This window comes from Pomacea canaliculata, linkage group LG8 (assembly GCF_003073045.1).
Source record: "Pomacea canaliculata isolate SZHN2017 linkage group LG8, ASM307304v1, whole genome shotgun sequence".
Lineage (NCBI taxonomy): Eukaryota > Metazoa > Mollusca > Gastropoda > Architaenioglossa > Ampullariidae > Pomacea > Pomacea canaliculata.
The window spans coordinates 8,312,672-8,339,973 of record NC_037597.1 but is presented as its reverse complement, the minus strand read 5'-3'; the positions used below and the strand labels follow the sequence as shown (position 1 = coordinate 8,339,973).

Below are 27,302 nucleotides of genomic sequence, written 5' to 3'. Positions count from 1 at the left end.
TATAGACCTTGTGTATTTTCACTGCTGAAGTTTTAGCATCTGTAATAAAGGGAGAGAAGACAGGTGCAGGTGAACCTCCTGCATAGATACTAAAACAGTTGCAAAGGCTTAAAGATATTACACTCCACACAAGCAAAAATGTTACAAACCAGGATATGGAGACACTCCAATCAATATCTTTATTGAGTGAGAGCGGTCTAAGTGCTTAAAAAAATCTTAAAATGTCTACTTGTAAAAACAGAAAGACGCCTTGACATTTTCCCATAACAAGTAACAATCTGACAAGACAGAGACAAAAGGAGAGAGACGGAAATGGAAAAGAAAAATTACACAAGTGCTTAAGAAGTCACACTGAAAGCAGAATGACGCTGCAAATGTATGTTTGCACAAATGCTGATGCCTGAATTTCAACACACAAATCAGCAATTCATTTTGCACAGAAATAAACACACACCCTATGTCTTGTGTAGGTTCTGTGCAATGTTAGATGCCAATTTGGTCTCTGTTTTGATGTTAATGAAAGTATGGGAAATGTATATATGACCTGTTTTAAAAAAAATGGTACAGATAATTTGCTTATAAGAGTCTGAAGCATTTTATGGTACATGATCCATCCTCATACATAGCTATTTCAGCTCAGTTGGAGGGAACAAAGGGCTTACTGCTATCTGAATGTCATTATACATCTTCTGCCTTTCTTTTGTGCAGCACTCTCACACTAACATCTAAGTATCAATAGATAAGCCTTGTGCTAGCTTTGCATGTATGTTTAAAAATGATTACCCTTTAGTTTTCAAAGAGTGGGGGAAAAAGGTATCTGCTACTTTGTCCAATTCTAGTAATGTTTTAAATATACAAGTTCACTTTTCATTCCCTGTAAGGCCAAGCTGCTTGACATTTTAAGCATCACAACCGTATCAGAGAAAGAGAATAGGGAGCTACTGGTACAACTAAACACTACATGAACCAGAGCATTATTGCCAGTGTATAATCTATTTTATAAACTACCAAAGAGGTAGCCACTACTATGAGTTTCCTTGTTAAATAAGATGAAGTAAAATTACCACAGCAAGTATAACATACATGTCTTTCTTTTGAGTGGGGAAGGTGAGCTGGGAAGAGAAGTACTGCAACCTCTTTTTTCAAAAATTAAAAGGAGGGCACCTTTCCCTTACCAACTACAAGCTGAGAGGCGTCGTTCAATCCTTACCACATGGCAGTAAAAGCAGCCCTATGTTTGAGAATGTCCACAAGCAAAAATTCACAGATTTCCCTCACTCACCTTCAGCAGCACTGGGATGCATCCTTTGACACAAATATGGGGAAATAACTGAGTGTCTAACATTGTGCTGTAGCTATGCCCCATTCAGGTCCTGACCACAAGGAAATGATTCTGCACAAGAAATAAATCAGGCAAAGATGCCGCCTCCCCTAACCAGTGGGTGCTCTCCCCTGCCTGGCTCTGACCAGCAGATGTGATCATACCACTGAAGAGGATGTGGATCACACAGGGATTAAAGGAGCACAAGCAACTTTGAGACTACTACTCTGCAGCGATGTTTCATTCCCTGACCCAAAGCCAAGATCAATCTTTCTCATCTGGGTTGTAGCAAGGAAGCTTAAAAGTGCAGTAGCCAACCCCAGTCAGACTACGCGGCAGTGCACCAACTGTTTCCCAGATTCCAGTGTAAATGTCATACTTTGAGACAAGCTTCTGGCCAGTTTTGGTCTGCACATTGTAGCCACCAAGGACATAGATGTTGTCATTATACACCACGCACGAGGCTTCTTTGTGTGAGACCGACAGTGGCGCGATGATGGTCCACTGGTCTGTGGCAGGGTCGTAGCATTCTGACTGCATCTCTGGCTGTGCCTGCTGATTCACGTTGAGGTTGCAGCCTCCAAACACAAAGAGTTTATCATGCGTGGCACACATCACATGCCAGCCCCTTGGTGTTAGCATAGCAGCCATATCCTCCCATTGATTGGTTACTGGATCGTACCGCTGCATGTCGGGTGTGAAGTGATTGCCACTGTAACCCCCTGAGATGTAGATGAAGTTTCCATACACAGCTCCAGCGTGGGCATGGTAGCTCATGGGCATCGATGCAATCAGCTCCCATGAGTTAGTAGCAGGATCATAGCATTCTGCTGTTGCCAAGCTTCCATCCTTGAATTTTCCACCCACAGCATAGATCTTCTGACTAAGAGCCCCAGCAAAGAAATAAGCTCTCTTGTTCAGCATGGGGCACACCTGGAACCAACTATCAAAGCGTGGGTCATAGCGCAAGACTGAGTTGACAGCTGACTCTCCATGGGCGCACTGAGTAGTGCAGCCACCCAGAACATAAAGGAAATTGTTGAACACCAACACTTGCATGTGGCTGAGGGCAGATGGCAGAGCTGCTATTTCCTGTCTGTTTAGCAGACTGTTGGAGGTGATCTTGGCATCAAAGACCAGAATCTCGTCATGGAGGCAAGGGTATGGGTGTATCTCTCTCCCACCCACACTGACAAGACGAGTCACGTATGAGCGGAGACGGGTGTTGGGGGTAGAAACAAGGGGCTGAGAATGGGGAACTACATGGTAGTTCAGTGCAGCAAGAACCATCTGCCGAAGCTCAGGATTGGACATCATCATGTCCACTCTCTGGACATGATGCACGAGATCAGCTGGGCTGATGAGTGGGAAGCGAATGAGGCGCATGAGAGCTGGCGCATGGTCTGTCATGTTGGGGTCCTGCCGCAGCCACTCCCAAGTGATGTGAAAAATGTCAATCTCCCTCAGGCACAGCTTCTCACTATTCAGACAGTTCCACATCTGATCGTAGGTCAGCAAGTGCAGGGTACCTTCCTTTGCAATTTGCATAAGGTTCTTTGCAATGAACACGTCTATCTGCTTCAGGGCGTTGTTCATGCTGTACAGCTTTGCTGTGTTGATGAAGTCATAGAAGTTTGATGTTGTCATCCCACTCAGGAAGTTGCGCTCACAAAATTCAATCACAGGTGTGACCTGAAGATGTGTTGCAGCAGCGATGACATCAAAGATATCGTCTCCTTCCAAGGTGGTGGTGGATGTATAGATAACCTCTAGCGTCTTCTCCAGGCCCTTGGCAGTTATGCCCTTCAGTTCAATCTCCTTTTGGTTGCTTTCGCGCATGCCACTGGTGAACATGGAGCGAAAGTAGTCTGAGCAGGAGGCAAGGATCACACGATGAGAGGCAAAGCAGTTTCCTGTGTAAAATTTAAAAAAGAGTGCAGTAAATAAAAGACATCTGCAATTTTTTATGGGCTAGACTGTATAAGATAAAGCATGAGTTGAATGCACAGGTGGTTTAATGACAAATATTCACCAAAGCTAAGGATAGGAGTGATAATTATATTTCCTATTGTTTACAAAATCTATTCAATTATATATTGTGTATTGATTACACACTGCACATCCTGACTGTGTAACAGATTTACAATTAAAGCATGTGATCCAGTACTACCATTAGTATACTTAATCTACAAATTGTCATCTTTTACTCATTAATGATAATGAATTGTAACATATCCTGCCAAATTTAAATGGCATTGTTTGTAATACAATTGACCAAGAAACAATTTTTTAGTCAGTGCATCATTATTTACATGTTGTAATATTAACCAAGTATCTCAAATGGAGTTTCAAAAGAACTGGACAGAATTCATGTCAGAGAAAGGCAATTAGCAAACAAACACACCTTCGGCTATCAGGGTCACATCACAGAGCACATGGTCTGTCTTGAGTTTGTTTAAGCCCTGTAGAATTTTCATGCCATGCTCTGGGCGTTCATCCATCCGGAACAGGTCTCCATTGACACAGCTGTTCTCCTGCCCCTCTGCCATCTTACTCAGCACTCTCACCTTTCGACCTCTACGCATCTAACATCATCTGGCCTGCAACAACAATACTGCAGAACTGAAAATATTTGTCTCCAAAATTCTGAAGATATATTAAGAATACTGTTTAGCTCAACTGCAGCAGTTTCTTTCTATTCTGATGGCTACTCCATGATTTAAAAAAAAAACCCATAAAACTGTCAGTACAGTGCTTTTTCTGAATAAGTTTTCTTGAATGATTCTATTATTACATATCAATTTGATATACTAATAATATTAATTCTTGTTCAAACGGAAGTCCAGTCTTGTGCATTACTAAGTGAAGAACATCATGAAAAAGAACTTGCCAATGGGCATGTTTCCCATTAAAGTCTATTTGCTCACATTTCCTAATAACTGCTATTAACTACTTTTTTTTTATTAAGAAAACCTCCATGGATCAAAATTGGAGCTGAAATAAAAAAAACGTGAAGCATTCTGAAATAGCAGTTAAATAGAGAACAATTGTGAGACAAAACAGACACTTAAACATTTCCATAGCATATGGACTTTGATGCTTCTGCTAAAAACAGTTGCAACCTTAAAAAGTTAATGTGTTCTTGCCAAATTAATTATATTTAAAACAATGACCAAAAATATATTTGCAGCCTGTTAATAATAATAATGCACTGCCATTACCATCTATCAAGAATGTTATTTGCACCCTAAAAGCAACAGCAAATGTTTTTAACATATTATCAAGTGCATTTCTCTTCAAACATGTTTCAAATTGTATCAGAAGTTGTTTGACAAGGTTTAATAATAACAAACTTAAGAAAAGCATGTCACTACTCTGATGGATTGTTGGGCAATAGCATACATGCACACAAACATGCAAATTATAAAAATACATAACACAATTCCACTGAGATTATAGGCTATCAGTAGACTTCCATATGGCACCCAAAGACCTACAATATGTATGATGTAGGCCAATAAACTAAACGACATGCTAGTTTGCTTGCAATTATTGAATTATTTCATTAAAATTTTTGTTGATAACAAATTTGTACACCAGGAACTGATTCCTTGAATAATAAATCAACAGGAAATAAATTCAAAAGAGAGAAGCCAAACAGTAGCTTTTGCAGATCAGTGGCATGAATAACACATGCTTGATAAGCAGAGCTAGTCCGAATAATGACTACAAAGAATGGTGAAACTGTGATACTGCTCAAGTGAGTAGTAAGAGACAATCACTTGGGATGGATATCTCCCTGGTGAGAAACACTTTAAGCCAGAATCATTGATTAGAATCCTTGTACTGATCAAGACAACCACCACATGTAAAAATATCATAGTTTTCGATAAGATCTTTCTCAAATATTTTTTTAAAACAAGAACGCAATAACACCCTGAACACAAAAAACACACTGAAATATTTTAAATCATATGAATGAGACAATAATAAATACTGTCAGACAAGCAATCCTGTGTCCAGTTCATACACATGAGCATGCACACTCAAATCAACCAAAATATTCACAAAGAAAAATGGAGAAATACTTAGAAATGAAAATATGTCCAAGGACCAGTCAATTCAACCATATACTTTTTAAACCACTACCAATAGTCAATTTGACTACTTCCTCATCCCCACAATGATTCAACCACAAAATAAATGAATTTTGATGTTGTCTCCTCTATCATCATTGGTTGACCCCTGCATGCTACTCTTTCATCGTTTGCATGCAATGTTTGTGTGGATGGGTAGGGGGATTGGTTTATGATTATATTTTTTTAATAAAATGTCTACGTCTCTTTCATTTAAGTAGCGCAATATGCTCAGGATTTTATATATAATTGTAGTGTGGTTACACATAATACATCACACATGAGAAATTCATACTGAAAAAAATGTAGCTGTTTAGGTACAATACCTGACCAATCAATATGTCACATCGTGATGACCGATTGAAATAGCAAGCTTTTGTAAACAGTGGTAGAATCAACTTATAACTATAACTCTAAACAGTAGTCAAACTGACTACGGTCTGTGGTCAAATCAATCTGTGCATGGTAGAATCAACTTGGTCGAATTGACCAGTGACTGTCCTAGCCCTGATGGTGCAAAACTGATGTTACTTCTGGTTACTTTCCATTTAAAAAAAAGTGATACAGATAGGAAAAATACGAAATTTAAAATTCAACTTATACTAACAGCTTGAATCATTAAGTATCAGTATACGTACTGCAGCAACTGGAAATGTGTTAAAAGGATGAAATATTAACAAATGCAGTGTTGGGTACATTTCAAATCCGGTGTCCATCCGACGGGTCCTTGTCTCGGCTGGCGAACAACATGAACACAAAAACTAGCACTGCGATTAATACTTTAGAACCAAACAACTACAACATGTTAAAAAGAATACATTTACAATGATTTCTGAATTTACAAATAAAAGAACTGCGAAATAATCACAAACTGGATAAAAAGAATCGCACGCAGATAAAAGGTACTGCAGTCACTGTAGCGATGTTGAGACGTATGAACGGTCCCATTAAAACACCGATAATTAGGCTTTTTGTCCATAAAATATTACTTACCAGTGAGAGATACAGCAACTGCCCTGCGCTTGGACCGTCCTCCTGATGACGAAGACTATTTTTGAAACATATGAGTCAGTAAATTTACCCTAATCCCCTACCTGTATTGGACAAACTAAACATTCCGACGACCGGAAGATCTGACCCTGCACTTAATGCGCCTGCGTGAAAATGTTTCTCATAATGAACCATATTCGAATCAAACTATTCAAGGTTTTGTAGTTGATGTACATATGGTGTAATCTGGATTTTAGGATAATATTCTTTCAGAATATGTTGGAAAAGAAGCTGGCCAAATAAGGTTTGATAACAGTTTTTAATAGGTGGGATTTTAAAATAGTAATTTTGGACATACTGAATCATTTTAGAATAGAAACACAACTGAAATTATAAAATACTTCGTGGGTTAGCTAGTGGTCATACACTCATGACTAGTGCTGGCATCGATATGATTTCGGTAAGGGTGGTTAAATCCTATTTTATAAGAAAGATAGAAATTGACGAGGAAGCAGTTTATTGGAAGAAGAACTAATCAAAAGAAACGCACTATATAAGATGTAAGCAGTGCACAGGAGCACAGTTCCAGTTCAACCCAGCGAGCATGCGACTTTTTCAGGCTGTTGCGTGTTGTTGTGTGCCAGTGTGTGTGTGTTTTAGGTATGAGTGTTTATTCTTAATGTATTTCTCTTTGGTAAAGAAGAATATTTTTTTAGAAGATTTTCAAAGCCCGACGATAAATTACACCAATTAAAATTATTTTTAAACCTTATGCTAATAAGGTATAAAAGTGTGGGTGAGATGTTGAACTCCAAAAGTAGTAAGGCCAAGAAATGTAACCACTTCATCCCATACCTCATTCGAATGTCTTCAGAACTTAAGGTTTTAAAACTTTCCATCTTGTGTGCCATTATGTTACTATTAAACTGTGCGTAAGTACTAAGACTACAATGTGTTATGAATGATTAATAAGATTACAGGTATTACATTTCAGTTTGCATCTTATTTTCCAAAGCATTAAATTAAAAAGAAGTGTTATGCAAACATGTAATGCATTTACATTTATTTGACTACTTTAATTTTTAGATTTGTTTTTTTATAAATAGGCAGATCACAACTACAGCTCAGCTGGCATGATTAGTCCATATAGCTGACAGTAATCATGTCAGAAAAAGTATGTCAGCATTGTGGCTGCAATGAAATTGACATTGATCCAAGCAGAGGGGATGCAGTCTGTACGAGCTGTGGGTCAGTTTTAGAGGATCAGATTATTGTCTCAGAAGTACAGTTTCAGGAGAATGCAGCTGGTGGTGCTTCTGTCATTGGACAGTTTGTTTCCAATGATGGTAAGTTTCTTTTTAAATATCATAGTTGTAAGCAAGATGGAGATTTAAGATTTGTCAGTTTGTGAAGTTGCTGGAGTGGTCCTCCTGGGTAATTCTTGATGTCAGTGTTGTATTCAGAGAATGGGGTGCATAATTCATATAATTCTTTCATCATTTGTTAAATGTTTTGGGAAGCATTCAATTTAACCTTACAATAAAAAGGATATTTAATGGTTAAAATACCACCTATAAACTTCAATAATTTGATTTGACTCTGGACGGGCAGTTTCTTTTAACAGGTTTTAATATCATTACAATAAATATGAAGCAGTTGTTTTGATCCACTGGGGTGATTAGGAACAAAAAGTTGTTTTGATACCAAGTTCTTTAACTTTAACCCTTTTAATAGTCCTGGGCTGAGCTTCATGAGATATCATGTTTCTCTTTTGACAAGATTGCCTTTGCTGTTTTAAAGTGTTGATGTTCATTTTTTTATATGAGGAAATGACAACTATAGTAACATTAATATGGGCATTTCTTATCGCACTTTTTTGTAAACAGCTGGGTTGTCATGCAACTGGCTTTGCATAACGTGTGTGTTGTGTGTTCAGTCACTTTACCGATCCCTAAATTGTAGATAAATGTTGTGTGACTCATTTTTATAAGACAATAAAGATGGCTTTTTAAGATGCAAAGAGGAATATTTTCATTTCAGGAACAAAGTCTCATTCATTTGGAGGAACTTTCTCTCATGGAATCGGAAGAGAGTCCAGAGCAGTCACACTGCAGAATGGTAAATCCATCTAAAAAATATCTACAGGTGTACAATTAGTTGAAATCTCATGTGGGAGGAAATTCAAAGAAAAATCTTTAAAATAAATCTTGGAAACCAAAATAAAACTGCGATTATTTTCATTTTTTGAAATTTCAGTGAAAGCTCAAACAGACGAATTTAGTTTCTAAAAGCATTCGAAGCATCCTATAAAATAGCTTTATCAGAATATTTTTAATCAAAATGCTTGCTGCAAAACATGTCATCCCATACATTATTTTTTGCTTTCTAGGTATAAAAAGTTGTTGTCATTCATCAGTTGGAGTCTTTTCTCTGTTGTTAGGAAAGCGAAAGATTCAAGAAATTGGAGCACAGCTTCGACTAAACCAACACTGCATGGATACTGCATTTAACTTCTACAAAATGGCAGTGACCAAACGGCTAACTCGTGGTCGGAAGATAACACATGTAATTGCTACATGTCTTTATCTTGTTTGCAGAACAGAAGGAACACCTCATATCCTTTTGTTTAGATGTTCTGGTTCAAGCCAGAGAGCATGACAACTATCCATCAGCTTGCCTTTATTTTACAAAGCACATTCTGTTGTGGTCAAATGCATAGAACAAAACCATTTATTGCAGAATCTGATATAAATAAAGCTTCTAGACAGCATGCATTGTTGTATGTCCGAAATTGAGGAAGGCTTTTGAAGTCACATTCTCGATGGGTGTGATGCCCTGCTACCTACAACCTTTTCAAATCTTTTGTCTTATCCTTAACTGAGGGTTCAACATATGCTTCTGGACTTCAGTGATGTGCTACAGGTTTGTATATATCCTTTCTCTTCTTCTTCTTGAAGTTTTCTCTCAATGAGTATCTATAACTAAATGACAAATGATGATAAAATCCTACGATTGTCTGTCAGCCACTAGCAGTTTTATTGGTCTAACGAGTAATTAAAAAAAAAACAACCCCAGATTTACCCTATGAATTACTCTCAAGGAGCAATGCAAAAAATTCTTGATCTAAAGGTTATACCATAGCAAACTTTTGCAAAAATAGCTAACTTAGTGTTTATTACTAAAATTGTCTTTTTTGATCCTAGTAAAAGAGTAAATCTCAATATCAAAATGTATATGTTAGTTAAAAGGATGATCATAAAGCTTTAATTTTAAAACGTGATAAAAATTCTTTTTAAACATTTCAGGTGAATGTTTATATGCTTGGGAAGACATTTTTACACATCTCTAAGGAACTCTGCTTGAATATTCCTGCCATAGGTAAGTAAGCTTCAAACATTTTGCAAGGAAAACACTTTATCAGCACCATTTTAAGACTGAAATAGATTTTTCAATGCATATAAGGGTGACCACTGTTAAAAATGTTTGTGCTGAGAATTAAGGGGTCTCACATTTGAGATGTGATCTAAATTGTGGATTTTCTCTTTGAAATACTTTTAGCTTTTCAGTTAGTCAGCAAAAAGAATTTTTTTTAAGCGTTTCTAAAAGCTTATCACCAGATATAACACAAAAGTGTATAGATGGCCTAATAATAATATGTTTGTTTATATAGCGCTTTCCCCTACCATTAAAGGTAGGCTCAAAACGCTTTACTGAAAAGAAAAGCACACAAACGTAATAATAATTAATGCTGTTCTCAAAAACAATCACTGAAAAATAGCCTTATTCTAGCAGTAAGATCATCAGTTTAGTTTTACTATTACGGAGAAATAGCCAGATTCTATTCAAGAATTTCTGGACTAAAATACTGGAGGCAACCGTCAGCAAGTTGGGGTAGTCAGACTGTTCACAAGCGCCGGCCTCCTACAACTGTGGAGAGAAAGAGATTGCGGAGGCTAGTGAGACATACTTGTTGTCTATCTGGTATTAAATCATGACTAGCCTTCACACTCCTATGTAGGATACCTTTGCTATGGAAGCATTTCAGAGCATGCAGTGCACCCTGCAAGATATGTATGAATTCTAGCTCCGGCAGATCACTATGAAAATGGCAACACAGTTGAGAGCAGAGCACAGTCCTGGCTCTGAACAAACGAAGTGTCATGCAGGGAACAAGATGCAGGATGACACAAACACATCTCACAACCAGACGACATTGGTGAAGCGCATAAATCCAGAATCTAATCTACACAACATGCAGCAACCTACGTGGTTTGTAAATAATAAATGGAAAATGGCATGGTCCACAATGCCAGAACAACTAGAAGTGTCGTCAGTAAAGAAGGCACAGTGCAGTCAAAACTCCAAAGCAAGATGGAAGAAAATGAGAAGACAGAAGGCGTCAGTGGAAGATGTCTATTGTAAGTAATGACACAACACAAGCACAGAAGAAAAATCCATAACAGAGGTGAATGGTGCAACAAGCATCACAGATGAGTAGGAGAAACCAAAACTTGATGTAGATCCACAGACGAGACAAAACAACAGAGAGCTGGTCCCCTCCAGCCAGTTAGGTGGAAGGACATCACTCTCAAGCCTGGTGTTGGTGTTTGTCTAGATTGTGCATTTTATTTATACCTGCATTTTGTGTATAGGAGAAAGAGAGAAATTGTCCGTGTGTATCAAAACACACTTAGTTTTTCAGGATGTGTAGGAAATCGTTACTATAAAGCCACCTTAAAGACATTGTTCATGCAAGTTCTGGAGCACATTTTTGTGTTTATACCGGTATGCATACTTGGTTAACACTATTTTCTTTCCAGGCCCATTCCCCTCACCTTCAAAAATAAATTGCCAGTAAGAAATGTACTAATTTTTCTACATTAATATGTAGAATGAAGTGAAATTTATGTGGTATATTATGTTCAGATCCAAGCATTTTCCAGATGTGTCATTGTGTTTTGTTCTTCCCAGTTTGGAGTTAAAATGCTCCTCTTTAATTTAGCATAGTTCTTTTTGTCATTCTGATGTCTTGCATTGTAATGATAGAATCTGGTGTCTGCACAGATGTGCCTGTGTATTGCACAGTCTCAGTCCAAGGTTTATTTTGTTCATTAGACATCTATGTTGCTTACATCATTTTCTTATTTATGCATTTCTTTATGACATATCCACGTTCATCTCCATACCTTCACCATCCCAACTCACTCTTGTTTAAACACATTTTAATGACATTCTGTGGTCAATGATAAAAAAAAATAGCCACAAGTTATTTTTATTTTCCCAATTTTCAATTTAATAAAACAATCAAAAAGACAGATAAAGGGAGTATTGGTGACTAGATTTTAAATTATGTGTTGTCAACATGCATGATTATTTTGATAGTTGATTCTATGAACTGCTAAGCCAAATGAACAAATCTCAAGCTAATCTTAAACTTATTAATCAGTCATAACATATCAATCATAACACAAATATGACTAGAAGAGAGGATACAGATCTACAGGCCACTTGGGATTCAAGATTGCTTCAGTTGTAAAATGCCATTAACAGAAATTTTTAATTTAAATTTTCTGTATCAAGTTTACAGAATAAATACAGTATGTTTTGCACTTCATATTCAGCAAAAAAACAGAAGTTCAGGAATTTGCCCACCTTGAACGCCAGTGCCATTTGTACTATCAGAAGAACACTGGAACTGAAAGGTAACTTTGCCACACTGAACCTCAGCTAAACCTTCTTGGCCAAAGTAACTGAGTTCTGAACCTTCAAGAATGGCACTTGCAGTGTAAAAGACATCTGGATCAATCTGCACAGGTATGTCAAACAACACAGGAAAGGTGTTGCTGGATCCATCAGACTTGAACTTGGTGATTTTCTGCCCCTGGACAAACCCATTTTTTTTCAGCTCTATTTTTATGTGGTACTCTGCAGACCCATTGCTGGATCCATACAACCCAAACCCTGCAATGAAAATGCGTTTGTCCACTGCAAACTGGATGCTATCACAGCGGCCTCTGTAACGCCACTGGTTGCTTCGGTAGGCAGAAGATTGAAATCGGTGGACACGATACTGTGCCAGGCCTTTCCGCTGCCTGCAGTCAAAACTTAGCTCTGGTTTGATCTGTGCTGTGAAGTGCAAAAAGATGTCAGTGGTCTCCTGGAGAGTAAGGATCCCAGACTGTGCTGGACCATTTGCAAATTCTTCCAGCATCATAGCAGGCATGCGAACAAGGTGTAGACAAGGCCCCAGTACATGGCGTTTGTTTTCTGCTGTCATTTGCAGGCCCTGGCGACAGCACTCTGCTTCAGACCACTTCATCACAGCAGTAAATATGGATGCTTCTTGGGCATTTAGAGTCTCTCTGCTCAGGATGGATTCTAGAGTCTTATGGTCAACCTCAGCAAACCCTTCTGAATGCAGTGCTTCTTCAGCCTGAGCATCAATGACCTCCCAACAACGCTGCATCAGACGCTGCTCTTCAAAGAGCCTACCTTGGCTGAGCAAGATGCAAGCATTACGGGCACTAAGACTGGTCTCCAGAAAATGAACACAAGCTTGGGCCAGATGTGACACCATGTATTTCTTGGCTGCATACAATGTGGCAAGAACATTATCAGCTTCCACTTGAATTTCATCTGTATACAAGTATCTGCAATATTTTTCAAAAGAATTTAAAAAAAAATATAGTGGGTGCAATCATAAATATCTAAAGGAGGCAGTGTTAGATTTTTATATATTTCAATTTTTTTCACTCCTAAAAAACAGAAATGGTTTTGATAAGCAGAAAGTAAACCATGCCTATGAGGATTTCGTCCTAAAAATTCTTAATAAAAGAACAGAGCCAGGCATTTTACACGCTATAACCATACTCATTCCTGCTAACACATAATTCTTAATTTCTCAATCTCTAGTCTCTGATAAAAGTTTTGTTTCAGTGATTCAAATGATATATAAAGGAAGCAAGAATGCTTAAGCATATCACTACAACCCATTCAGTATTGAAATAATGATACTTAAAATGTCATGAGCCAAAGACATACCTAAGGAGGTTCAGGAATGCTACAGGCTCCACATCAGGAATAGTAACTTCTCTAACATCTTCTGCCAGTCCTCCATAAAACATGGCGAAGAAGACAGAGCTTCCTGTAGCCAGAACATACTTGTGTGCTGGGATGCTCCTAGGGCTGCTTGTGGTCCCCACTATGAAAGTGACATCTGACATGAGAGTATTATTAAACATGACAGCATTTCTTTCCCTCAGGGATGTCTGGCCACCTTGCCAGTTATGTTCATCCACTGCTGTAGGATTTGAAACTAAGGTAGAGTTTTCGGAATTCTGTCTCTCTGCAGTGTCTGACATCGACTGAGATGGGCAAACAGAGGAATCGCAGTAATTTGGTTCACCAGTTTCATGAGGATGGTGCCTGCTAATTGATGGAAATGATGTAGAGAACGAATTGACAGGAACCACATAATTTTGTGGCACCTCTTGGTTAATATCATCATCATCCTTTAGACGGGCAGGGAAGGAAGACTTGGCTATGGCGGCAATCATTATTGAATCTGCAGCTCTGGAACAAGTTTCATTAAAGAAATTATAGCTATATCATTTAAGTGACTTATTAACATAAAAAAATTTTATGCGGAAGGAAATGTTTTAAAAATTTTAAGGATTCCCATATAATTGTTTTAAATTGATATGTAGTAATTGTTTTTAAATTGTCATAGATGTGCAAATTGAATTTACACTGGCATTATCGGGTGGGAAATAAAGCTTGCCGGCCGGCGAAATGTGCTCGCGCACACACCTCGTCACGTTCTGCTTTGTTTATAAGATTATCAAAATCAGAAATCTACTGTGCAATATTGCCAGCGAGATGTAAGCGGCTCATGTTTAGAAAGAAGCTTGTGAAAGGCAAAGCCTAATCCTCAGATTCTCTGCTCGTTATATTCCTGATAAATTGGATACCCAGCTGCTAAGACGGGGAAAAAAGTTGTTGGACCTTGTAACCCTTGAACTCCACTATGGCACGAATTACGCATAGAAAAATATTGCAATTAAATGTTCAAAAGTAAAACTTTAAATCAACACCATTCGAGTGAAAATTACGCGAACGATATTGGATCTGTAACAAAACTAGAAGTAAACTTATAAGTCACTATCCATATTTCTGTTGATTTCGAAAATGTAACGTTAAGTGACCTAGTTGACAAAATGGGGGGTGTGTGTGTGTCCGTTACACTAGTTTTCAAAATAGCTATTAGCAAATAACTTGTTAAATAAATGAAAACGTATACACAACAAAAGTAACTGATATGGAAATACATCGATATATATATTTATAGTGCAAAGACTACTTAATAGGAATAACTGATCATGGATGCAGATAGGACTGTACAATAATGTATACGCCGAGGGAGATTGCCTTCAATTTAAGCATCAGCATCATATGAATGATACAACTTAGTGTTCGGCTTTATTGTCTCTAAATGCAAAGTAACGTTTGAAATGAGTGCTTACGTGGTACCACTTGAAAGTCACCACATATCGTACGAAAACGAGCACTTGTGATAATAGGTTTTTTGTTTACCAAAGTTTTGTAGCAGGTGCGCCCTCTTGCGAACGAGTAAGAGTTGCTACTCTTTAGGCAGGGATGGCTTATCTCCCTTACACTGCAGACGACAACTGTGTAGCGTAACTGCTGTCATGTTGGATTTGCTTGTTTTGAAAAAGAACATTTCCCCTATATTACCAACAACAAAAAAAAAACAAACGGACATGCAAGAAGAACAATGGAACTAAGTTTTAATTGTTTCTTTTAGTGTATAAGTTTCCTGGAACTATTTCCGTCAGCCTACCACTCCATTGAGACTGCTCTTGTCCAATGTGTCAACTTACAACTGCGGTCAAATATCAGTCCTGTCTAGGCTCGATCTGCCTGACGCTTCAGACCACCATATTCTCCTCTGTCAGCTTCAAGCTACCTCTCTGGTACCGTCCTGTTGGTTCTACTCCTACCTGTCTGCACCCAGTATATCCACTGCTCTGCATCAGAACCTGCTGGGGTGTTTCATGGAGTGCCTCAGGCCCTGTGATCCACCACTTTGGCTTGCAGTATCACATGTACGCTGACGATACTCAGCTTCTGGTATCTTACCCTTCCCCCCCCCCTATTCCACATATCAGACTATAGATGTTCATCTGTCGCTCTTTCTCCTCTGGCCCCAGTATTTTGAATGGCCTGCCTCCGTCTTTCTGCATAGCAGAGTTAGTACATACTTTCTGATCTGAATTTAAAACATATCTCTTTCTCCCCCACACCTATCTCTGCGTTCCTTCATGTTCTTGTATTGCAAACCGGTGCATGTTCATGTATGTTTGTTGTTTACGTGCTTGCTTGTACTCGATTGTGACACCTACATCACACGGCGTCTTTCGCCACTGCTCCTGGTCTCTTGTGAAGCGCATCGAGATTGCTTCTATGTGGGGAAATGTGCTATACAAATACTATTATGATTATTATTAAAATAATTACATAATAGAATAATAGGTAAAAGGATGAGGCTTAAGATCATCACTGAAAGAATGTTTCACTCAAGCTGGCATTCAAAATAATACATGCAAAATTTCACAAATTTTGTTTCGAATATTTTCCCAGATCCATGCCTGTATGTGCCTAGATTCGCTCACAAGCTTCAGTTTGGAGAAAAGACCCATGAAGTCTCTATGACAGCTCTGCGCTTGGTGGCCAGAATGAAGCGTGACTGGATGCATACAGGGCGCAGGCCCTCAGGTTTATGTGGTGCAGGTTTGAACTGTTTCTTGTTTTTCAGAAAAAAATTTGAGATGAATATAATATTCTGGTGATTGATCATGTGTGGCTTTGTAAAAGCTACTTTGATGCATAAAATGGCATAGATACTTAAAGACATCTGTTATTTTTATAGTACATCGAAAACAACATGGTAAATAGCGCCATTTAAAAATAATAGTTTAAATTATAATACAGCAAAGTATGAGGCATGGTCTTGTATATTCATTATCATTATGTTTGGATACAATCTCTTTCATGCTTGCTCACTCAGAATCATAAACAGCACTTCATATTTGCTAGAATTATTATTTATCAAGAGTGATGGTAAACTTTTGTGTGTATGTGTGCAGCTCTCTTGGTGGCTGCACGAATGCATGACTTTGCCAGATCTGTCAAGGAAATAATAAAAGTGGTCAAAGTTTGTGAAGCTACTATCCGTAAAAGGTACTTAAAAAAATTTCTGTTCACATTTACTACTCAATTATTTGTCATTTCAATTTTCTTATTAAAGCATTTGAATTTAAAAAGACAAATTTCTGAGTTACAAGATTTTACGCTAAAAGAGGATAGAGTTTAAAACTTTTCTAGACATTGCAGTTTATCTGAGAATAGTGAATATGGAACTATTCTGTTCACATTCTGTAATTTAAAAAAAATGGGAACAGGGTGATAAATACAATAGATCCTTTTATTTTTGTGTTTTCAAGGGAGGTATAATTATGCAATTTTGTGTGAGAGAGAAAGTGGCACATGAGGTTTCTGTTCATTTATTGTCCTTGCTTGTGTCAGTATAGTATTAGGATATGCTTCTTATTGCATAACTGTTATAATTCTAATGAAAGTTAAATCCCACTTAATGAGATTTTTAATGAGTGCATTTATTGCAACACCTGTGAATCATTTAGATATACATGTGCATGCTTTTGTCTTGCTTTGTGTTGTAGGCTTATGGAGTTTCATGATACTCCATCATCTCAGCTGACTATTGAAGAGTTTCACAACATTGACCTCGAAGAAGAGCAGGATCCACCATGTTTCACAGAGGGAAAAATGAGATCAAAACTGGCACAGGTAGCATTTCTCATGCATGTGATATTTTTTAATTTTTTACATTTCAGTGTCACTTGCTCACCTGAGTGGATGTGATTTTCCAATTTTAACATGTTTAAGAAAGTGTAAAAAGTTAGCCATCACATTTAAGCCATCTGAAGCTCAGAGTGTTTAATCTTACTTTTATTGTCTTAGCTTGAAGAACAAAATCCTCAATTGACAAATCAGCTAGCCAATGAAGTTAGCAACCTCCAACAAGAGATTGAGAAATCACTTGAGCCCAAAAAACCACGGGGTATCTTTGCAGCATATGCAAGTAAGCAGTACATAAAAGTTGCATGATTCATTCATCAGGATTTGTGATTCAGTGTTTCTTTCAGAATCATCTCACTCTCTTTCTCTCTGTTTTGAACAAGAACAAATGCTACATTTATATCTTTTGTAATTATGAATAAAATGAGAGGCTTTGAATTAAAACAACCTTGAATTTTTGTCGCTGTTCTTGCAAGTCTTACTAGTCTGCCTCTAGAACTATTGACTTTTAACTCAGCCATTGGTTTTTAATATCTAGTTACAGAAGATAAACAGGTTAAATATCTAGATAGAAAGAACCCAGTAAAGGAGTAATTATTGTTTCTTTTCTCATTTAGATGTAATCTATTGAATCATTGTTTGTCATTCTGCAGAAATGGTAGATGACAGTCCTAATAATGACATTGATGAGGTCACAAAATTTATCGAGGAAGAAACATTGAGATTCGTTGACGGCATTGATCTGGCTAATCAGCCATTGATTGAAGTCAGTGAAAACAAACCTGAGATCTCCCAACTAGCAGAAAGTGCTCTTGATGGAGGGGATTTTAACAGGAGTCTGCGAGTCTCAAACCTTGCCCCAACAGCAGCCAGTCTTGGCATAAAAGAAATGGTTGAGGAGTGCATAACATCAAAAGAAAACAAAGGTTTGCTGTGATTTTCCCCCAATTTCTTTCTTTACCACTTGGATTCTTGCTGTGAATCCACATAATTTCATATTTCATAACCAGATGTAACAGAATAAGTTATTTTTCTAATTGATGTTTGACTAGGGTAACTTTAAATCACCTGCTCAGTATTTCAGTAAAAGTGGTGATGCACAACACTTTTTAGCATTAAGGGTGATTCTTTTTCATATTCTTTTCCAAGTGAGCTTTTTGGAAGAATTAAATGCAAAGTATAAATGTTGGTCAGTTTTGGGTTTAACAGCAGTATTTGATTTGATGTAAGAAATCAATGCATGGAAATATTTTTCATCCAAAGCTGGAGAGTCAGTAGTTGGAGGTGAACTTGATCTAGATGGTATTGATGACAGTGAACTTGATAAGGTGAGCAGTGAATTTTTATTTTATCTATTTTTTTGTTTGTTTGTGAAAACAAATGTGTAGACTGTATAGTATATAGTGCAGGCAAAAGTTTCAGAAAACTAATAAAAAGATATTGGTCAAAAATTTATTTATCTTTTAATTTGAATTGTGTATTAAATCTTTCATGCATAGCTATATGCTTTATTAAATGATAACTTTACAGTTTTTTAATTTATGCCTGAATTGGAGACTTTTGGTATATCTTGCTGCCCTGATTATGAAACAAATGTATTCAGTTGTAGATAGTAGGCAGTAATAGTCTTTGAGGTTATGGTAATTTCTGTTTTATATAAATTTGGTTATATGTAGCTTTGTAATCTCTCATTTGGATATAGCTGGACTTAAGACTATAGGCTATGCAGATATGTGTATGCAGCAGAGACTCCATTAGTATTCAAAATTCTGTAGAAGCAAAAGTGTGTTATATCTTGAAGACCTACCCGATTGGTGACATATCAGTTCAAAAGATTCCTTTCATATCACTTATTAATGTCTTGAACATAAGATTGCAAGAAGAAACACAAATCTAAAAAAATTTAAAAGATACATTTTCCTTGCCTGTTCAAATTGCCATTTGGGCCTGAAGCCGTGTGTGGTATCAGTACTGGTGGCATCACAGCCGACCACAGTATGGCTAATACAAATTGCCCAGAAAGTACTGAATATTAAAAGCTCCGAGCACCGATAAGGAAATTGTTATGTTATGTTGAGTGCTTAGGAAAAGGGAGTGATGGAATAAGTTTTCACATGTTCTCATTGTTGAGATGACAAAGGATCAACTTCCTTCCATTATATGCTTACAGAGACAGCAGCTGTAATGTCACATGTTATTCGTGTGCGGGAGCAAGATTTTGCAGGACTGTAGGTGCAGATAGCAAGCTTTGAAATTAGACTGCAGTGTTTCAGGCGCTGAAATTTACAGAATTTATTTATATTCTCTCTATCAGAATCTATTGAAAATTTCTTTGATGCAGTGTTTAAGGAAAGGCTTTGATGTCTATCATAACTATAACCATCTTTGCAGTTTTTACTAAGCGAGGAAGAGGTGCGTGTCAAGACAAAGATATGGATGAGAGAAAATGAAGACTACTTGAAAGCACAAAAAGGTTGTTTCTGATACCTTGAATAGATTTAGTGAAAAGGGTATGTGTGAGTATGCATGTGTGTAGCTGATTGCATGTGTCTTCATATGTACAGGTATAATTTTTATCTGTTCTTCGTCATGTATAAGTAGAAATTTTGATTCATTTTATATATATATTTATACACATACCCTTTAGACGTGTCTGAAAACCTTTTAGAAGTTGTGTATACTTTAAAAATCAGCATTTAGGAAATACTTCTAAAATTAAAAAAAAACTTCATTAGCTTTGGTTTTGAACATTATGCCTTTTCAACTTCCAGTTTGAAAAAAGTATCTCTTGGTAAAGCAGGTACTTTAGGTTTTAGTTTATTTATACATACATTATCATGACAAAATGTTTGTGTAGCCATTTCGTTCATGTGTACAGCAGAGTTTTGTTATAAATATGTTTCTCTTTATGTCAGAAAAAGAAGAGAAAAAACAGAAAGAACAAGAAGAAGCAGGACAAAAATTAGAAAAAAAGGTATGCTGCTAATAAATGTTTTGATTACATTATTGAAAAAGTATGGTGTACATGTATTATCATTTTGGAGACCACTTAGTTGATAATAAAAAAAATAATGTATGTTGAAAATCATTTTGTCCACATAAAATTATTGAAAAGCAAAGATCCTTCTTTATAGTGCCTCAATTTGTTTGGATTTTTTTATGCTGAAGGGATTTATAATCTTTTAATTGTATATAAATATTGGTATTTTATCTTTTTTTTTTCAATACTGGCTTTTGTATTTTTATTTCTTTAGAAAAGAAAGCACAAAAAGAGGAATCAACTGACAGAGGCTTCTTCAGCCAGAGAGGCACTAGCCATGATAATACAGGAAAGAAAGTTGTCAAATAAAATTAATTATGAGGTGCTGCATGACCTCAACATTCAGGCAGCACAGACAGACAAAGAAAAAATTCATGGTTTAGGTGGAAGTCCTGCTGATAATGAAAAAAATCAGAAAAAGGAGCCAACATTAAATAGGTATGTTTGACTGATTAAAAAAAAATTGATTGAGTACCATTTAGTATAATGTGTTATTATCGTCTTTGCTAATTGCAGATAAAGTCCTGTTGGCCAAATGAAAGGCATCAAGCATAGTACAAATTGTAATTTGGTTTAGCCTCTCTATTGGCTCGCTCATGTAATGAAACTGTAGATGACAAAAATTGGATGTAATACCATGCTAAGTTCATTAACTACTGTAATTTTTTCAGATTCAAACGTCCCAGCCTATTCACAGATATTAAAGTTGAGGTGAGAACGTGTGACCACGAAAGAACTATATTTAGCTAGTAGCTTGTACAAAGATTTATTTCTTTGTTCCAGGTGCACAATTTTAAAACAATTTTAAAGATAGAATATTATTTTATTCTAATTTAATATTGCCTTTTGAGTCCGTGATATAGCCCTAGTTGCTGCCATGACATAAAGCACAAACATTGCCTTTTGAGTCAGGTCTGCTTATTATGTTAGGGCAGTCCTGTGGCACAATGCCTGTCACCGAAGCAGTAAAGGTTGGCTGTCCTGGGTTCAGCTCTCGTCTTGGGCATGCTGTTCTTTCTCTGCATGTGGCATCTGTTTACAGCCTTTGCCATGATATAGTTTTAGTTGCTGGATCGGAGTAAAACACCAGTTCCCCCCACCCCCACCCATTGCTTATTATGTTTCTTTCCCTTAGGCTGTAGGCTATTATTTGCCTTGACGCAATATGTATTAGTTTGCTGGAAGTATTGATGCACACAAAACCATTTATGTATGTCTTGTGGCTTTTAGTTACTGATGCAAATCTTTAGATGATATATCTTTTATTGATCCTGTTGCTTTTGTTGTAGTCAGTGCACAAGAAAATCAAAATTCAAGAACCCATCGAGGAGAAGCAGAAGATAAAAGGAAGTGATGATGTGGCTTCAGTAGTTGTGGTTGAAAGTGGCCCAGTTCAGTATGAGGAGCCAGGTAGGTTTGAGTCTTAACTCGTTCAATACAGACATATTGACACAATTGAGCTGTAGCTATGCATTCGGTAGTGTAAACAGTATAGGTAGAGTTAAGATTGTTCCACTTTAGAGGAAGTTTTTTTGAGCCCCCTCCTTCTCTCTTCTGACCTGAGATTGGTACAAAATACTAATTCACCAACACTGAGTGAATAACCTTCTTCTACTGAACTTTAATATCATTACTATAAATCTTTATATAAATTTTTATATAAATCTTTACTGTTTTACAATGATGGATTTTTTTTAAGCTCTCCATTCTCTTTAAAGTACCCCATTTTGTTGAAATGCATGCACGTGAGAAAGTGCAGAGGTAGGATGGAAAAGAGGGGCTGGGAGGGAGTATAAAAGTGATTGTCTATTTTTGCATTTTTATGCAACTCTGTGTCTCATAAACACACAAACAAATATCTAATGATATTTGCAATTTATGGGTTGAGTGGGAAAGTGTAAGCGTATGAGCAGGTGTATGTGGTGTGCTGTGTCTGTGTTTGTGCATGTCTGCATGTTAATGGGGAGCTTGCCTCAAGAAGCAAGATTAGACATTGGCAACATATTGAGCAGAATACCATAGACAAGATGCATTACAAAGATACAACATTTGCTTCTGCCATTAGTAAACAAGTTAATCAAGATTATGTGGAACAAAAAGGAATGAAACAGATTCATTTTTAAAAATCTTTTTTTAATTTAACATCAGCACTGCTGAAGAGCCTTAGAGGTATAAATTTGCCCTTGAAATACATGTAACACCTGTTTTTGTCTTTTTTTTTTAAAGATTTAGTGATTTGCTTTTCATATGTTGATAGCAGTAGAAGTAATAACATAGTTTACATCATTTGAGACTGCATATTTGTAACTTATTTACAGTATTTATTGATTATAGCCCTGGTTTGGATGCCTTTTAATATTTGAGTTTCCTTTTTGATTGCTTGCATGCCTTTACCTTACTTTATTTGCAGAAGAGGAGGAATTAGCTGAAGAGGATGAAGAGGAAGAGGAGGCTGAACTCAGTGCACGAGATTACTTTGCTATCCCAGGTAATACTTGTTCATATAATGGTCACATTTACTAAGTACTTGAGTTGCCTTTCCTAGGTGATTTATGGATATAATTCAAATGCCTACAAATAAATGCATTTATGGGGGAATTCGAATAAAGGTGGGAGAGGAATCATATCTGTATAAAATAAGTTACAAAGTAGTTCTGTTTAATGATGCTATTTAAAATTTTTTTTATATCCTTTCTTAATTTTGTGTAAAACGGAAAAACATTAAGATCATTTTAAGCACATAATTTTTGCTATAATCAACTATGTAGAGTTTTTAGAAACTTCATATTGAACAGAAAAGCAGTTACATAGAAATTCATGTGTGTGTAGCTTGGATATAAATATACATAAAGATTAAATATTGTTGTAACAACAATCGTTTGAAGTATTTGGACCCACATTTAAAAATTCCTTTCCACCGCACTTAAGGCATACCTTGGCAAAAACACTTTCAAAAAATACCTTCTTCTTCTTCTTATTCCTATTCGCCCCCAGTGGAGCATAGGGCCAAAAAAATACCTTAAGCCTAGGAAATAAGTTCTAGCATGAATCTGACAATATTAAAAAAAGTTATCGTTAGCAGAGCTAATCGAAAAACTGCCTAGACACCTTTGTGAGGAAGTTTTTCTGTTTCGTTTTATTACTTTATTAGATAATTTCATTAGACTGACTTTTTTACCACTGAGTTGCTGGAAGCTTTGAGTGCAAAGTGAAAATGATACATCCATCTTTCTGTTTTCTTTTAGAAACGACATATGATGAAGAGGGCTATGAAGATGATTATTAATAAGAAGGTGATCAACGTTTAAACCATATGGATACTGTAGAAGATGTTTTCAAAAACTTATCACATGCTTTTTCAATTCTGTAAAATATTCTTTTGCTGGTCTCAGGGAAGATGTTGAGAGGCAGCCCCTAGATCCATGGCTTTGTAGCAAAATGTTGTACATTTTGTAAATAAGTTACAAATTAAATCTACATTTGTTGTAGTCTTCATAGAAGGTAGCTACCAAAAATTGTGGCGTGAAAATTTAAGGTATTTTTTTTTTGTTTGTTGTTGTTTTCTTTTTAAAGTATATTGAACGTTCAGTTATAGGGAACAAACAGAGAAACCTGCTCTAGTCTGTTGTAGCTTAATTGATGATGCATAGTCAAGAAGCCACATATATTTCTTTGCTAAGCTAAAAAAAAATTGTAAAAAGTTAATACAAAGGGAGTTGGGAGGTCTAATATTTTATTTACAGTAAGAGTGAATCATGCATGAACTGAGGCAAGCTAGGAATGTGAGGTTTTGGAATTTGTGTGCTGGTTTCGTGATCTCTCGGTCCATGATAGGAATAGTCTGAACAGTCGTGTCCACATCTGTTCTAAGATAATTTTTATCAAACAGAGAGATTTGGCTTCTTTCTGTGACCAACAAATAGTAAGGAAAGCTTCTTGCATTTACTCATTACCTGAACATGTACTAACAAGAGAATTTGTATTATTAAGCTCAGGTAAACACTATGCTGTGCCTATATGTAAAAGTAATAGACACCTGAAATCGTTTGTGTCATCTGCAGTCGAGCTGCTCAACCTCAGATGAAGTGTCAGTGGGGGTTGTGTGTGTGTGTGTGCGATGCAATAGGTGAACACATGATTATTCTTAATCTAAGTTTGTTGTTTATTTATTATATATATAATTGTCACTTGCCTTCGTTTTTCATGCTGACATCCTTTAACGCTGCACCTTGCAACAAACTTCATTTCTTATTTTTATTTCTAACTTTTACTTTGTAACTAGAGCACCTTCCCATGTTCAAATTGCCCAATAGGACAAATAAAGTTGGTCATCGTCATTGTCGAATTAAGAAATATATCACAGAAATAAAGCAGGAACAGGTTTGTTAAATTTATTAACTGTAGATATGAGTTTTCATGTGAACATGAGTGCAGTCTTTTACCTCCTCTCATATCTGTAAATGAGGGCATTAATTGATCATGTGTTTGCTACATGTGTACTCATCATAAAATACAATCATAGTAAAGATACCAAACTGATTCTTTTTTAAACCACAAGTAATGTTGATTTAGGATATTTTAGCATGTAAAAAGTTCAATAATGAAATAAAGATTAAATACAGGGTGCAATCTGAATGTATGTAAATATATTTAATAATGATCACAAGCTGGGCTAAGAGGCAGATGACAGAGTTCTCTGCATTTTACAGTGATCTGTGAAATTATTTTATGAAGTGTATGATAGAAATGTAGTAATTGTGTTTTGCTTGTTGTAGCAATATGCAGTCATGTACATTGTCTTTGAATAGTAATTGTACAGACTTAAATATGTACAGATTGGTGGATTTGCTGAATGTACTGGAGTTGAATCTGCATAAAAGAGATGAATGCTTTAAATAAAGACAGTCTGAAATAAACCATTGAATGGCTTTCAGCACAACTTTTCTTGCTTTGTACTGTGCAAGTGTCTTTGTTCGGTGTATTTTGTTTAGCACCCTGTTGTCAAGAGTTTGTAAAATGTATTTACTTGTTTTGAACATGCTGTTGTCAGTTACATTCCCCATTAGTAAGATATCTGCTGACATTTATGGTTTGTTACAGTGATTTCTTTAAGGCAGCAGTAAGCTGTCTTGAGATTCTTCCCAGTAATGGTTTTCCGTCATCTGCCCACGCAAACCAAGAATCTGTTCAGATTGGGTCAATTAGCTTGCAGATTACAGCAGTATTCAGCATTATTATGTATCAGCTTTCCATCAGCCAATTAGTTCTGACCAGGGATTTTGTGCGTGGTTTGTTTGATGGTTTTTTTTGGGTTTTTTTTGGTGTGTGTGTGCCAATTTTGAGAATTAAAAGTAAGAAATGAAATATGCTGTTTTTTGAACAAAATATTTTAATAGCTTATAACAACTTCCGGAGCATCTTCCATTGTTTCTCATGCTGCAACTTGTTTGACACAGAACATGCTTTGGGCTAACTTTAAGATGGCCCCAGCTAGTAAGGTTTCTGCTTAACCGTCTGTATCTCAGGATTTGAACAAGGAATTTTCAGTGCTGAACTTAATGCTGTCCACAGATAAGAAGGTTCCAGGTTGTACTAAATTCATCCTTGTTATATTTCACCTTTTTGCCTTCTATTTGGTCTCATCTATAAAGCAGGGGGACTCGTATTAAGGGTAATGGTTAGTTGCAGCATGAAATGTATGTGAACAGCCCTTTAAATGTGTGTATCATGTCTCCATATAGTTGCTGAAAGTCAGCAGAGGTGTGCATTATTTGCTGAAAATTTACTCACGACTATTGCTGCTTATTACCAGTTCTAATGGGTATTGACCTTATATTGGCAGTGTTTTATTTATATACTTTAAAAGGTCGATCACCCAGTGTTGTACCTGATGTAAACTTTCTTATTTAAGCTTTCTGAAGTGATGATATATGTATTCTGAACATGGTCACGTGTTCAGTGCATTTCCCCTCAGCGAGAATCCCAGAGAATGGGGAATGAAGCAGACTGTCATCTTCCTTTTTATTTCACCACTTTCACTGCATTAGCAAAATAAGTCGTGCAGAGAACTCAAAAACTATTGTGCAGGTGGAGCAAAGTGAGCATGATGAGGATGACATTTTAAAAATATTTTTGAAGAGTGTAGAAACTGAGAAAACTTTGGAGCAATAATGCTTCTGTCTCCTGCATAAGTATTATCAGAACTTTTCTTTAACAACATTTTAAAATGTTTTTTTTTTATCACAGGGTAGGATAAGAGGGGCGAGTGAGATATAAGTTTAGATGTGCAACTGTCAGATGATTAATCACTTTTCTTCTCACATACGTAAGGGTGGAATTGATGTACATGAATTGCTTACTGGGTGGATGCGTTTAATTTTTTTAGCCGCTTTGTAAAATCTTTGTTTATACTTTCATTGTCAGAGTCATGACAAACAGCCAGTGCCTCATAAATATTCCTCTCCAGTATACAGTTTTTGATGTGCTTTCTCAGAGTGGTGTAACTTAATTGCTGACATTTGAGATTAAAAGGATGTAATATTCACTATATCCTGTAAGTTTCTCCACAGGTTGTCCTTATTTTCTGTTTGGTTTCCTCTCTGAAGCATTGTCGTGTGTGTGTGAGAGAGAGAGCAAACATTTCCAAAAAGCAACAGCCTTTTCCCTTGTTAGCAAAGTGGGTTTTATTGAAGTTCACACTTCCAGGCAGTTTCTGGTCACTTTTTTCTTATCATCATTTTGTCTTGCAATGATATTCACGCTGTGCGTTGTGTGGTTGTGGTGATGGGGGATGTCAAGGATGTTCTGTCAGCTTCACACTGCTGCCGTGGTTACGTCTGTCATTAGCTCGACCCCTCACCCAGGGCTGAAACCCTGAGACAGCAGCAGCTCGAGCACCAACGTACGGCGGATGTTT

General features: G+C 36.7%; 3 protein-coding genes across 6 annotated transcripts; 1 reads left to right on the top strand and 2 right to left on the bottom strand.

The window, feature by feature from the left end:
- Window positions 1–156: 156 nt before the first annotated feature.
- LOC112570983 (kelch-like protein 13) lies at window positions 157–6,606 on the bottom strand. 2 transcript variants are annotated; one of them, XM_025249747.1, is made up of 4 exons: window positions 6,451–6,606; window positions 6,096–6,193; window positions 3,726–3,921; window positions 157–3,234 (listed from the first exon to the last, which is right to left on the bottom strand). In XM_025249747.1, exons 3-4 carry the CDS (start codon window positions 3,904–3,906, stop codon window positions 1,586–1,588), a joined length of 1,830 nt encoding a protein of 609 aa, XP_025105532.1. In that variant the 5' UTR covers window positions 3,907–3,921; window positions 6,096–6,193; window positions 6,451–6,606; the 3' UTR covers window positions 157–1,585. The 2 variants fall into 2 exon arrangements, with proteins under 2 accessions (XP_025105532.1, XP_025105531.1); XM_025249746.1 differs by lacking the exon at window positions 6,096–6,193.
- Window positions 6,607–6,642: 36 nt separating this feature from the next.
- Window positions 6,643–26,943, top strand: LOC112570454 (transcription factor IIIB 90 kDa subunit-like). 3 transcript variants are annotated; one of them, XM_025248872.1, is made up of 19 exons: window positions 6,643–6,751; window positions 7,554–7,793; window positions 8,488–8,565; window positions 8,888–9,061; window positions 9,338–9,369; window positions 9,753–9,825; window positions 16,108–16,257; window positions 16,614–16,707; window positions 17,208–17,334; window positions 17,509–17,629; window positions 18,000–18,272; window positions 18,610–18,674; window positions 19,738–19,819; window positions 20,262–20,320; window positions 20,601–20,824; window positions 21,058–21,097; window positions 21,676–21,796; window positions 22,797–22,874; window positions 23,632–26,943. In XM_025248872.1, exons 2-19 carry the CDS (start codon window positions 7,610–7,612, stop codon window positions 23,670–23,672), a joined length of 2,016 nt encoding a protein of 671 aa, XP_025104657.1. In that variant the 5' UTR covers window positions 6,643–6,751; window positions 7,554–7,609; the 3' UTR covers window positions 23,673–26,943. The 3 variants fall into 3 exon arrangements, with proteins under 3 accessions (XP_025104657.1, XP_025104658.1, XP_025104659.1); XM_025248873.1 differs by having other exon boundaries at window positions 6,660–6,773; XM_025248874.1 differs by lacking the exon at window positions 6,643–6,751 and adding an exon at window positions 6,885–6,907.
- LOC112570455 (BTB/POZ domain-containing protein 6-B-like) lies at window positions 11,655–15,205 on the bottom strand. Its single transcript, XM_025248875.1, has 3 exons — window positions 14,970–15,205; window positions 13,489–14,019; window positions 11,655–13,097 (listed from the first exon to the last, which is right to left on the bottom strand). Exons 2-3 carry the CDS (start codon window positions 14,001–14,003, stop codon window positions 12,065–12,067), a joined length of 1,548 nt encoding a protein of 515 aa, XP_025104660.1. The 5' UTR covers window positions 14,004–14,019; window positions 14,970–15,205; the 3' UTR covers window positions 11,655–12,064.
- Window positions 26,944–27,302: the final 359 nt, after the last annotated feature.

Bases quoted from the DNA above. Each gene is read 5' to 3' on its own strand.
- LOC112570983 (XM_025249747.1), bottom strand. From the start codon at position 3,906: ATGCGTAGAGGTCGAAAGGTGAGAGTGCTGAGTAAGATGGCAGAGGGG. The intron at 3,235-3,725 runs GTGTGTTTGTTT...AATTTTACACAG, and splicing joins TGTGACCCTGATAGCCGAAG to GAAACTGCTTTGCCTCTCAT.
- LOC112570454 (XM_025248872.1), top strand. From the start codon at position 7,610: ATGTCAGAAAAAGTATGTCAGCATTGTGGCTGCAATGAAATTGACATT. The intron at 8,566-8,887 runs GTAAATCCATCT...CTCTGTTGTTAG, and splicing joins AGCAGTCACACTGCAGAATG to GAAAGCGAAAGATTCAAGAA. The intron at 9,826-16,107 runs GTAAGTAAGCTT...ATATTTTCCCAG, and splicing joins CTTGAATATTCCTGCCATAG to ATCCATGCCTGTATGTGCCT.
- LOC112570455 (XM_025248875.1), bottom strand. From the start codon at position 14,003: ATGATTGCCGCCATAGCCAAGTCTTCCTTCCCTGCCCGTCTAAAGGAT. The intron at 13,098-13,488 runs GTATGTCTTTGG...AAAATATTGCAG, and splicing joins GCATTCCTGAACCTCCTTAG to ATACTTGTATACAGATGAAA.